This window comes from Sander vitreus, chromosome 8 (genome assembly GCF_031162955.1).
Source record: "Sander vitreus isolate 19-12246 chromosome 8, sanVit1, whole genome shotgun sequence".
Classification (NCBI taxonomy): Eukaryota; Metazoa; Chordata; class Actinopteri; order Perciformes; family Percidae; genus Sander; species Sander vitreus.
The window spans coordinates 7,642,950-7,656,551 of record NC_135862.1 but is presented as its reverse complement, the minus strand read 5'-3'; the positions used below and the strand labels follow the sequence as shown (position 1 = coordinate 7,656,551).

The following is a 13,602-nucleotide window of genomic DNA, read 5'->3' as shown; positions in this document are numbered from 1 at the left end:
GCAAGGGGCGCCGGCAAGTTTGTCACACACTCCTTTGTGTGTATGTGTGTATGTGTGTATGTGTGTGTGTGTGTGTGTGTGTGTGTGTGCGCTATAGCCTTTAGTTGGGAGGGGTGTTTGAAATCATACTTGTGCTGTTGCCATGCTAATCTCGTTAAATAAGTCATCATAATATAATATATTTCCTTTTTTCCTTTCTGCGGGGTGAACATCTAGCTGTTTGCAAGTTGTCAGATTGTTTCTGTGTGTGCACATTTTTGTCAGTGTATGTAAAGCTTTCAGCACCTTAACCAAGGAGAGCGTAGTTCATTACAGCGCAGTCATAGTTTCATAGCTTGATACATACACTCACATACGTATATACAAACTTCATTTATCCCAGGAGGAAACAGATGTAATCCACCATTTAGTTTGCATGATTTTGACAGTTGTTAAAACTACTGGTAGCTAAATGTAAAGAGATTAACACTCAACACAAAAATATTAAAGAAAATTCAAATGGACCTGCTTTATTAAGAATTTTAAGAATTTGTGTGTATTGAGTATGAAAGCTGGGTGGTGCTTGCTACGTCTGAAAAAAAGTTGAGAGACTAGTTTTCTATGGTAATTTAACTGATGTTTCCTTTATGGTTTTTACAACAACAAAATCATTTAAATATGAATTACTAATTCTCAAATTACTCCTTCATTGAAAAATGTAAATATTCTTAATTCCCAACGTTTATCAGCTAGACAAAAGCTGTCTCCTACTCCACTGGAAAGTCCATCCTTAGTGTATGTGCACTATAGGTTTCAACTTTCCACATCACACTGTTTAAGCTGCATATTGGACCATTGGACCACTAGTTGTTATGTCACAAATTCATGTTGGTATGAACACATCTCAAACTGAGATTTAAGGTGAGCGCAGCAGTGCAGAATGTGAAAACATCCTGTTCTTACATTACTCTTACGTTACATTACTCTGCACATATTGACACACATTGACAGCTTGCCCAGTTACCGTGCCAAGTGTTCTTCTTCAGTGAGGGAGAAACTGACATGGTGATGAACTGAGCAGTGATTACACAGACTTTGACTGTAGCTTTCTTTTCTTGTGGGTTTGGTGTGTGTGGTGATGATGAGGCATAATGACATGCTTTCTTCATGAAAGGCTCGTCTCGAATGGGCCCTCTCGGCAAATTCACTTTCACAGATTTTTAAAAACCATCTTGAAGAGTACAGGAAACAAGATCCTTTCTTTTTTTCCTTTCTTGTCCTCACCGATCAAAATGCTTTTGATTTAATGTCATGATTGAATGAATGACCCTCGCTCTTTCATTGAGCTGACCATGTTCCACAATGAGCACTGTTTGAGTCATTTTGCAGGTAAAAAGTTGTCTACATTTAATTGAAGAGTGAACGTTTGTTTTAGACTTTCAGGTTACGTACAACTTAGACATGAAAAGACAGGTTTAATAATGGAAATGCTACATTAAGTCAAGAGTAAGTTCATTGAAAGGTTAGGATTAACTGTGGTCAGGCACACTGTCATTTATTTTCTTATGAAAAAAAATATATATAAATTGCTGTTAGAGGAAAAAAAAGAGCCACTGTTTTGTCCTTGTCTCCCTTTTGTGCTTCCCTCGCACGGTGTGTTCCTGAGGGCATACATGCCCTCCCAGACCAGAGAGGGGAGAGGTCATCGACTCTGACAAGATAACAATTGACGACATCAACTCTGTATCATGATTTATTGCATTTCACTTGGTATTATAAAAAGCGGCTGTAGAGAGCTTTTTATTAGGTCACTTCTGTACTCATGCTGTGAGTACTGTAACTGCCTCCTTGTGTTCACAAGTATAAATGAACTTTAATATATCTTCAGTGGTCCTGTCTATCCTTTGATAATGAAATTATCCTAACAATTGCATTTTTGCAGTGGTTTGTTTTTTTGATTAAAGATGTTCTTTCCCTCTTGTGAACATACAAAAAAAGTCTTGGACCTCCTTTTCTGGGAAACAAGATCTAAAGCCTACAGCCATGCTAGCGACTCAGCATGTTGCATGCTAATATTTGCTAATTAGCAATAAACAGAAAATACAGCTGGGGCTGATGGCATTAGTTGCGCAAGTATATGTCACAAACCAAAGCAATGAGGGTGCTAGATAAAAAAAAAAAGTCAGGTGATCAACAAAGTCATTACAATTCATCCCAAGGGAACATGAAAGTCTGTACCAAATTTCATGGCAATCCATCTAATAGTTGTTGAGACATTTCATTAAAAACCACAAATGTTAACCTCATGATGAGACTCAAGGAAAAGGACCATGAAGGTCTACAAAGGCTGACAGACAGACCAACTTTGACATCTCTTAAGCCATAACGCTAGTGTAGCTAAAAGTACTCTGAAACAATGGAGTGATACACTTTATATTTCCAAACGCATTGATGGTTGTTCCTACAGAATATGGACAATATGAACTGGGTAATTACAAATTAATCCAAATGAATGAAGAACATCGGCATTTGTTTTTAGATGCTCACAAATTGAAAAGGTGGTAGGATTTATATAACAGAGAAAGATGGATAGAAAAAATAGAAAGTATGTGTTTTTAACTGTTTTCAATATTCTGAGAAACTTTTGAAAGTGTAGTGTAAAGCCTTTCCTTGACTACATTGTCGGACCGTTTGTAGCAAATGAAAATTGATGACAATTATAAATTGGGTGTGTTATTAGAATTCCAAGGGTCAGCAGCCTTGGGAGACCTTCAACGAAAAAGCTAAATGCAATATTTGAATAAACGAGGGTACAAACAAAAGGCCTTTGAAAAGAGATGCTTTAGTTGCGTTTGAGTTTCAATGTCTTTGAAACATTGCATACAGGCCTATACTTCTTTTTTCTTTAAACTATAATAAGTAAAAGAAAAAATCTACAGCTCTTTTTTGGATTGGCAATGGACAAAAGGCCATTTTTTCCTTTTTGAGGCAAAGTCCTTGGGTCTTTTTAAGTGCATTAGTCCACTAATTAAATATTATATGTTTAACGAAAAATGCACTTTGAAAGCAGCTGGATTGTTTGACTCAAAGACATGGCTGCAGCCTTGATGAGTGGAACTGTGTGCGACCATGAGAAGGTAAAGAACATCATTGTTGCGAGCCCTCCCCACAATCATACTCCCTTTTGTGCTTCCCTCGCAGTTAAAGATGCGAGCCACAGTTATGCAGAAGAGGGCACTCATTGACATATCCAAGCATGTGGCCTCCATTTTGCACAGTCTGATGTGTTTGTTTTATTGACTACACACAAACCTATTGATCACTGTTGAAAATGGTGTGAAGCTCTACAGGCGACCTGTTTGTTTACAAGACAAACTCAACGCTCAAACTGATAAGTGTCACACTTGAACGTATCTTCATTCCATGCAAGTAGGTGGCAAACATAATGTAAGATGTCAACACATTAAAATGTAAACACATATTCGGTTTTTCATGTTTGAATCTCTGTAGAGCTAAGATTACTTGGTCACTTCCCCCTTTACACTGCCCCAACTGGTCTGGAAAGCTTTAACCTCTCAACCTTTAATGCTCTCTCTAATGATATACTGTGTGTAAAAATGTGGTTGATTGACTTCTTTACCTGGCATATTTTGAGTATATTCATAAAAAAAGCTGCAGAATGTTTCTCTTTAAAAAACTTTCTGTGTGAATTATCAGATCGTGTTCTCTCCGTTTCTCTAACATGGATAATGTTCAATACTAATATGTTTCGGAGGAAACACGATGATGCATAGATTATGTTGACTGTATTGTCATTTCAATGCACTTTTAATTTCTTTTTTTACAGCTGCATATTGGACCATTGGACCACTAGTTGTTATGTCACAAATTCATGTTGGTATGAACACATCTCAAACTGAGATTTAAGGTGAGCGCAGCAGTGCAGAATGTGAAAACATCCTGCTCTTACATTACTCTTACGTTACATTACTCTGCACATATTGACACACATTGACAGCTTGCCCAGTTACCGTGCCAAGTGTTCTTCTTCAGTGAGGGAGAAACTGACATGGTGATGAACTGAGCAGTGATTACACAGACTTTGACTGTACCTTTCTTTTCTTGTGGGTTTGGTGTGTGTGGTGATGATGAGGCATAATGACACGCTTTCTTCATGAAAGGCTCGTCTCGAATGGGCCCTCTCGGCAAATTCACTTTTTGATTTTTAAAAACCATCTTGAAGAGTACAGAAAACAAGATCCTTTCTTTTTTTCCTTTCTTGTCCTCACCGATCAGGCCTTTCAGATCAAGATAATTATAAATTGTTATTACAAAGGAGGAGCCCCCTTCAGACTTGTTGGATAGGCTTGTACAATGAGGCATCAAAGCAACCTGTTTATGATCATGGAGGCTCCACTACTCATTAATGCGCACATAATGACCATCCTCTTTGAGACAAGCGCTTATGATGCTTAATCATTCAAATGCTTTTGATTTAATGTCATGATTGAATGAATGACCCTCGCTCTTTCATTGAGCTGACCATGTTCCACAATGAGCACTGTTTGAGTCATTTTGCAGGTAAAAAGTTGTCTACATTTAATTGAAGAGTGAACGTTTGTTTTAGACTTTCAGGTTACGTACAACTTAGACATGAAAAGACAGGTTTAATAATGGAAATGCTACATTAAGTCAAGAGTAAGTTCATTGAAAGGTTAGGATTAATTGTGGTCAGGCACACTGTCATTTATTTTCTTATGAAAAAAATATATATAAATTGCTGTTAGAGGAAAAAAAATAACTATAACAACAACTCTTCTTTTCTTCCTCTGTTTGTTAAATCAAACTATTTGCATATTAAGAAACCATAACACTACTTGAACTCACAAGATAACATGGGAGCCACTGTTTTGTCCTTGTCTAAGCACGGTGTGTTCCTGAGGGCACACATGCCCTCCCAGACCAGAGAGGGGAGAGGTCATCGACTCTGACAAGATAACAATTGACGACATCAACTCTGTATCATGATTTATTGCATTTCACTTGGTATTATAAAAAGCGGCTGTAGAGAGCTTTTTATTAGGTCACTTCTGTACTCATGCTGTGAGTACTGTAACTGCCTCCTTGTGTTCACAAGTATAAATGAACTTTAATATATCTTCAGTGGTCCTGTCTATCCTTTGATAATGAAATTATCCTAACAATTGCATTTTTGCAGTGGTTTGTTTTTTTGATTAAAGATGTTCTTTCCCTCTTGTGAACATACAAAAAAAGTCTTGGACCTCCTTTTCTGGGAAACAAGATCTAAAGTCTACAGCCATGCTAGCGACTCAGCATGTTGCATGCTAATATTTGCTAATTAGCAATAAACAGAAAATACAGCTGGGGCTGATGGCATTAGTTGCGCAAGTATATGTCACAAACCAAAGCAATGAGGGTGCTAGATAAAAAAAAAAGTCAGGTGATCAACAAAGTCATTACAATTCATCCCAAGGGAACATGAAAGTCTGTACCAAATTTCATGGCAATCCATCTAATAGTTGTTGAGACATTTCATTAAAAACCACAAATGTTAACCTCATGATGAGACTCAAGGAAAAGGACCATGAAGGTCTACAAAGGCTGACAGACAGACCAACTTTGACATCTCTTAAGCCATAACGCTAGTGTAGCTAAAAGTACTCTGAAACAATGGAGTGATACACTTTATATTTCCAAACGCATTGATGGTTGTTCCTACAGAATATGGACAATATGAACTGGGTAATTACAGTTTTTAACTGTGTTCAATATTCTAAGAAACTTTTGAAAGTGTAGTGTAAAGCCTTTCCTTGACTACATTGTCGGACCGTTTGTAGCAAATGAAAATTGATGACAATTATAAATTGGGTGTGTTATTAGAATTCCAAGGGTCAGCAGCCTTGGGAGACCTTCAACGAAAAAGCTAAATGCAATATTTGAATAAACGAGGGTACAAACAAAAGGCCTTTGAAAAGAGATGCTTTAGTTGCGTTTGAGTTTCAATGTCTTTGAAACATTGCATACAGGCCTATACTTCTTTTTTCTTTAAACTATAATAAGTAAAAGAAAAAATCTACAGCTCTTTTTTGGATTGGCAATGGACAAAAGGCCATTTTTTCCTTTTTGAGGCAAAGTCCTTGGGTCTTTTTAAGTGCATTAGTCCACTAATTAAATATTATATGTTTAACGAAAAATGCACTTTGAAAGCAACTGGATTGTTTGACTCAAAGACATGGCTGCAGCCTTGATGAGTGGAACTGTGTGCGACCATGAGAAGGTAAAGAACGTCATTGTTGCGAGCCCTCCCCTCATTTCACCCACCATAATCCTTCCTACAATCATACTCCCTTTTGTGCTTCCCTCGCAGTTAAAGATGCGAGACACAGTTATGCAGAAGAGGGCACTTATTGACATATCCAAGCATGTGGCCTCCATTTTGCACAGTCTGATGTGTTTCTTTTATTGACTATACACAAACCTATTGATCACTGTTGAAAATGGTGTGAAGCTCTACAGGCGACCTGTTTGTTTACAAGACAAACTCAACGCTCAAACTGATAAGTGTCACACTTGAACGTATCTTCATTCCATGCAAGTAGGTGGCAAACATAATGTAAGATGTCAACACATTAAAATGTAAACACATATTCGGTTTTTCATGTTTGAATCTCTGTAGAGCTAAGATTACTTGGTCACTTCCCCCTTTACACTGCAGAATGTTTCTCTTTAAAACACTTTCTGTGTGAATTATCAGATTGTGTTCTCTCCATTTCTCTTCCATGGATAATGTTCAATACTAATATGTTTCGGAGGAAACACAATGATGCATAGATTATGTTGACTGTATTGTCATTTTAATGCACTTTTCTTTTCTGTTTTTAGGTTGCCATTTTCAAACTGGCCAGGGACAACATATGACAATTAGCCTGCTGAGCTAAATCTGGCTCATTTACCGTTGCTTTGCTGTTGATTAATGAGCATTGTCCCTGTTAAATGAATAAATAAATGAAATGCAAAATCATAACTCTGTTCTTTTGTCAACTGCTGTTACTCAAGTCAAGAATAAACATTCAATCTCAATTTTTTTAAGCCAAAATGGATGAGAAGTCCCTAAGGCGTTCGTAAAAATGAAAATTTGAGCATACAATTGCATACGAGCAATCTTCTGATGAAGGTAATGCCATATGATCAAAAGCTCCAGAACAGCTACTAAAACCTTGGACCCTGTAGAGACATTGTTCAACTTTACTCTAAAAGTTTTTCACTTGTTTTTCCTCCAGTATCTGCTCCTGGCATCTAAAGCGTGATTAAGGGCTTCATCATTATGTTTGGGCAACTCAAAGCACTTGGTGAAGGTTCTGGAAATATTGTGGTAATGGCAAATACATCACAAGGCTAGGCAACCAAAGCACTTGGTTACATTTTGAGAAAGGTTGTGGTCTTGGTTTAATTTTGAAAAGTCAATGCAGATTTGAAGGATTAGAGAGTCGAACTAATGAGCATTGTATGCTCTGCCATCCACCCCTCCATCGTCTCCACAAACTTTCACTGCAGTATTACAAGGTTCAACCCAGTCTCACGGCAGTTCGTGAAATGGTCACGTAATTTAATCTATTGATTTGTGTACACGAACACGTTTATCTAATTTTTTCGTGATGGGCAGCACGTTTTTTAAAACTAATGTATTAAGAGTGACTACGGTAGCGAGTAGTATGAAAGGCCGAAAATCCGCGTAGGGAGGTTGGTTGGGGAGGTGGATGGGTCAAACAACACAAGACTTTCACCCAGGAGACTGGGGATCGTGTCCCACGTGTCACATTTCCACGTCACGGAATTTTCGGCAATCGTGTTCGTTTCATGGCCGACTGACAGAAAGAATCATGCTGTGATCACGACACCCGACTGACAGAAAGAATCGTGCTGTGATCACGAAACCCGACTGACAGAAAGAATCGTGCTGTGATCACAAAAGATGCTTCCCATTGAAATACCTCAGTTTAAAAAACGTGCTGGCCATCACGAAGAAAATGAGATAAACGTGTCCATGTACACAAATCAATAGATTAAAAATGATGTGACCATTTCACAAACTGCCTTGAGACTGTGTTGCAAGGTTGCACCACTTTGCATTGAAGCAACATGTCACCAGTGGACATAATCCAGGTGGCAATTTCTTACCGTATGTATTTGGGTAATGCAAATGTGTTGTGTATAAACCAGTGGAGGAAAAAGTATTCAAATCCTTAACTTAAAGTACTTATATCACACTGTAAAAATACTCTGTTACAAGTAAAAGTCCTGCATTGGAAATATTGCTTAAGTAAAAGTATGTAAGTATAATCAGGAAAATGTACTTAAAGTATTTAAAGTCAAAGTACTCAATGCACATTTTAGAAACTGGGAATGATCAAAACAGTTCTGTCAATCGACTGTCTAATCATTTCAGCTGTACTTGTAGGTCTAGCAGTTGTTGGGTAGTTTAAGAATAAGAATTTTTAAGAATCAACAATTGCCTCTATAAGAGTTTTCCCTCCTTAGTTTGTGATAAATTCCGTAAAACACATTTTACATTTAAGCAGCACTGTACTATCAATGAAATGCCCTCATTCACATTACTGACACTTTTTCTACTTTACACTGGAAAGGTACAAAAAAATTGGTGTTGCAGTAAGGTCATTTTAGAACTACAGTAAGTGTGACATTTATATTAATGTGTCAGTAATTCACTTGCACACTTGTCCCCAGCAGTTCTGCCTCATATGTAAATATGCACACCTATTGATCCAAGGTGGGATTAGCCACATTTACCACATTAGAAAGCACTTTGATCACTTTGAGCCACCTTCGAACAAAGAAGAAGCTTTTCATCTTAAAATATCTTCTAGCCTCAGATCATAGAGTAAAAAGTTAAATTTGACATGTGTGGAACCTATTAATTACACAGCTCATGTCTGTCTCTGAATATTGTTTTGTTTATGATTTATATTCTTACTTTTATGTAGGTTTGAAGCATAGAAAACACCTGTTTCTGATGTTGAGAGCACTCCTTACAGAAGAGAAGAAGAAAGTTTTTTGCAGTGTCAATTTAGCTTTTATGTTTCAAATAAATGAAGAGCATTTGAGTGAATGACGAACCATATTTTTGACGTCTGGTTTTGGAGAGGAGTTCATGAGCAGCACCTCAGGGTGCATGAATGGGTCACACAAACACAGGACTTTTCCCCCAGAAGACCGCTGTGTGTGTCCCGTGTGAAACCAAAAGTAAAATACCTAATTTACGTCACATACTTAATCTACTTAATTTACGTATGTAACTTAAGCCAGTGCCAACTAATAGCAATATTTTAACCCAAACCATGTTTGTTTTTTCGTAAACCTAACGTTAACGTGTTCAAAACTGTGATTGTTTCACAACGTGAACCTGTCGCTGGTATGAGGATATGTTTAAACAAAGTAATCCAGGGAAAAATACTTTTTTCTCCAAACGTAATCGAGACTGACACTATAGGCCATTTTCATGAAAAATATTTTGACTTGTCATAGCAGAAAAAGCACCAGTTGAATTATAATAATTGTGGCTATACAGTTCATTCTACAAATGTATTGCAGTTCTACTGTAGGAATTCATGCTGGCTTCCTAGCATCCATAAATGAACCTAAATGGAACAGACCCATCATTAATGTTATTAGTTACACTTGTGCTTTTCCTGGTAAGACAAGTCAAAATGTCTGCTGTGGAAAAGACCTCCTTCTACACTGTAAATCATTTTAAGCTGGTTCAACTTCAAGTTTCCCTGCTGCCTCAAAATGTGAGTTATTGAGCTAAAGATGAGTAAATAGTTTAAATCTAAGTCTAAGTCTTCTCTCATGTAAAGACAACTGATGTAAATACATTCAATTTCAGATATTAAGTTGAATCAACAACTGTTCAGTCACGCTGACAACCATTGCAAACAGATTTGCTTTCCATTCACATTTTCTCCGATTTAGACTGCACAGCTGTGGCAGCTATTGAAGCACCGTATAGTAAAAACACAAGATGCAGGCTGCTCCCAGTGACCTGATATCATAGGAATATATACTGAATTATAGTGCAAAGCTTACCTTCATTGTGGTTGATGAAAAGGAAACAACCATGACTTATCTTGACATGCATTAAAGAACCAGCAGTTTTCCATTTTCTTCATCTCTCACACACAAAGAAGGGTCACTGTGGAGTTTTACTTCTAAAGCAATGCATGCTGGGAAGTATAATATGCTAATGATTTTTCTTTAGAAAGAATTCAATGAGTTCAGTGAACTCTCAGCAGTACATGCATTCAACTCAGTACTTAAAGTCGGGTCAACTCATGTTAATAAGATCTGAAGTGGAATTTGCTTGAAATTAATACAACGTATATATTTAATTAAAGAAAAAGATATTGTAACACATTTCTGTTTTACAGTGTAGTGGTCCCTACTTTGAACTCTTCTTAGTTCAGTAACACTTTATACATTAAATCATGTACATTGTCCATTATTGCATTATACACTGGGCTGAATTTTAAACAGTTATTAGGGCACTTATTTGGTGAACATTGGGGACACTGGCAAGTTAATGACGTGCAACAGGTATCCAAGAGGAGGCAGATGATACAGCGTGTCTCCATAGTTGTAGGCTATAGTGTAAAAAGCAATGAGAAACAAATTAATTGTGCAAACACATACAAATACCAGAGATGGTCACAAGTCATTTTGTGGAAGTCCAAGTCAAGTCTCAAGTCTTTGAGGGGCAAGTTCATGTCAAGTCTCAAGTCTTTTGCCAAAAGTCCAAGTCAAGTCTCAAGTCTCTGGCCATCTGATCTGTCCCTAACACTGTATTGTTAAATCCTATGAATTCAAAACATGTCCTGTAGCTACCATCCAAACAGTACAGTATCAAAATCATTTGTAGGATAACTTTATGGGGTCTACTTAACACATCCCTCTAGCCCTCGGACCTGGTGAAATATTAACCTAAATATGTCACATCATATGGATACAACTATAAAGATACAATTTGCATGTTCCCAGCATTAGCACAACACTTTGCGATGGTTAGCTTGTTACCTGTGGTGATATATGCTAAATGTAACGTCTCTTTCACTCAAAAAACTGTCTAATGTCGAAGTGGAAATCAAGTCTCCCTCGCGCCTCCAACTCAGAGGAGGAGAGGTTAGTGAGGCCAGCGTCTCCACGGCAGGTGACAGCGCGCACGGATCCACTGTGCCACGCATGGATGAAATAATGAAATAGTAAATAGGACTACAGTAACAGAAATATGTGCAGAATTAAGACAGTCAAGATGGCCCAGTGTTTGGTGGACCGGGTACACCTTGTTCACTTAATAGCCTACAAATCATCCACGGATGAATTACGCATCACATGAGTTTGCCCACCCGACACAGCGTTTGTTCCTGGGGAGATGGATCCCTGCATCCCGCCTCCTGTGCGCCATGGATTTCTTAGCCTCAGCAACTACTAATTATAAGATACAATTTGCCTGTTCCCAGCATTAGCACAACACTTTGCGATGGTTAGCTTGTTACCTGTGACGATATATGCTAAATGTAACATCTCTTTTCACATTAGTGTGTGAGTGACTGACCTATCTGGGTGCGTTTTGAGATGCCTGATGAAGTCCGACGTTGTTGATCCGGCATCATTTATCTTGGTGCCACACACCTTGCATGTAGCTGTTCGCTTACTGCCACTGTTTACGAAGTTATTGAAAGCAAAACTAATGAGAAAAGACACAACTCCAGGAGGATTTGGTGTCGCCATCGGCAATGCATATTTTGATATGTGAGTGCGCGCACATAGGCGCATGCGTTACGTTGCACATTATGGCAAAGGGCAGGGGACATACAGTTCGTCATACATTTCCCCAACGTATATGCGCCAATAAAAGAAAATAGAAATACATGAATACATTTTGATTTAAAAAGCAATAATTGCATGAAAACAGGTTGTTGACGAGTCTCGAAGCTCGAGTCCGAGTCAAGTCTGAAGTCTTTTGGGTCGAGTCGCAAGTCAAGTCTGAAGTCTTTTGGGTTGAGTCCGAGTCAAGTCTGAAGTCAGCTGTTTGTGTGACTTAAGTGCGACTCGAGTCCGAGTCTCAGACTCGAGTCCCCATCTCTGACAAATACACCATAATTACAGTGTCCTTCAAGGAAACCTTTTCAGAGAACTACAATAACAAAAAAGCATCTGGATCTCATTAAGTTAATGTGTTGAGTTTAATTTAGTTGTGAAAGCACTGATAATAGTCAGTATTATAGTTAAGTAGCACAAGTAAATCAAACTTACCAATTATTTATTCCAAAGGCCGTCGTTGTGTTTGCCTTGCTATGGCACTGTGAACAGTGTCTGTTGGAAGTGCAATGAAAGACAAGCGTAGTAACAGCACTTTCCATCCGTCAGTGAGCAAAGATGCTTTTATACAGTGAATATTTCTGGATGCTGAAACCGTTTTGTAATTTGAACAAATGTCTGACTCTCTGAGCATTTCACTAAAATTAGGACCAATTTGACATGATTTATATATTGCTCCACAAACCTAATTCACTGTTTTTAAACACGTTGTTTTAGCACTTAAATAATGATGAATTTGCAATGTATTTTCAAATTTGCAGAATACTGTATGATTCGTGAACATTCTGTAAGGTATATAAAAATATCCTTTACAACAGTAGTCCTTAGAAAAGATAAGGATTTAAAATAATGCAATACTTTGTACAGTCAATAAGCCGAAATGGAAACTTGTTTTCCATCAGAGCTGTGGTACACACTGAATAAGCATGCAAATAACCCGCTTATGGGTTTTATGATCAGCCTCATTTTTTGTGGCTTTATACGACTCGGCTAAATGTGGGAACAATTAATGTGTTTCTGGCACGATCTCTGTCTCAATTTGCCAAAAAGGCTTATCGGCATACTGGCTGTGGTTAAACAAATATTTTAAAAATCACAGTGATAGCAAAACATATTATCTCATACTACAGCCTGAAATAACAAACAATGGGGAGCATGTGTCTAAGCTTATTCTATGCCTTCCACAGTACTGTATGATTTGACAAAGAAGGACTTTAGTTACTCTTCTTGGACTCTGGTCCTTTATCCTCAGATTCTAGATTATTGTCAATCCAAAATATTCATCTTTTTTCTCAAAGTAGAAGTTGAATCGTGCCATGGCATATCTGTGAGGAGAGCAGAGAACAAAGAAAAAAACTGATCAGAGAAGATTTTTCTACAAAGCTCTTAATACAGCTCTTAATGTTTTACCATCCTTGTTAGAAGTTTACGGTCAAGCCATTCTCAATCCCAACTCATCAAATACGGAAGCTTGGGCAGTGGCTCTCAGCGTCAGATATGACGCAAAAAGAAACCTTTAGTATCTGTATGGAACGCACCAGGCAGAGCAGCAGCTCTGCGGCACTTTAAGATGACGTAGTATTAAAGAACAAATCCGGCACAAAATTAAACTAGGGGTTAATAACATGTGTACCGAGTCGACCGTTCTCTGGGATCTGTTTTCATGCTAATCGAATGTGATCAGTTTTATAGCAAACCGCTAATTAGCTT

The 13,602-nt window shown here is 37.8% G+C and overlaps 1 protein-coding gene across 1 annotated transcript in view; it reads right to left on the bottom strand.

Moving 5' to 3' along the window:
* Positions 1 to 13,147: 13,147 nt before the first annotated feature.
* The window catches only part of LOC144521658 (ethanolamine kinase 1), a 28,072-nt gene continuing 27,617 nt past the window's right edge, over positions 13,148 to 13,602 (bottom strand). Inside the window, exon 8 of the mRNA XM_078256215.1 lies at positions 13,148 to 13,217. Within this exon, the coding sequence (XP_078112341.1) occupies positions 13,148 to 13,217 (70 nt within the window). The remainder of the gene's footprint in view (positions 13,218 to 13,602) is intronic.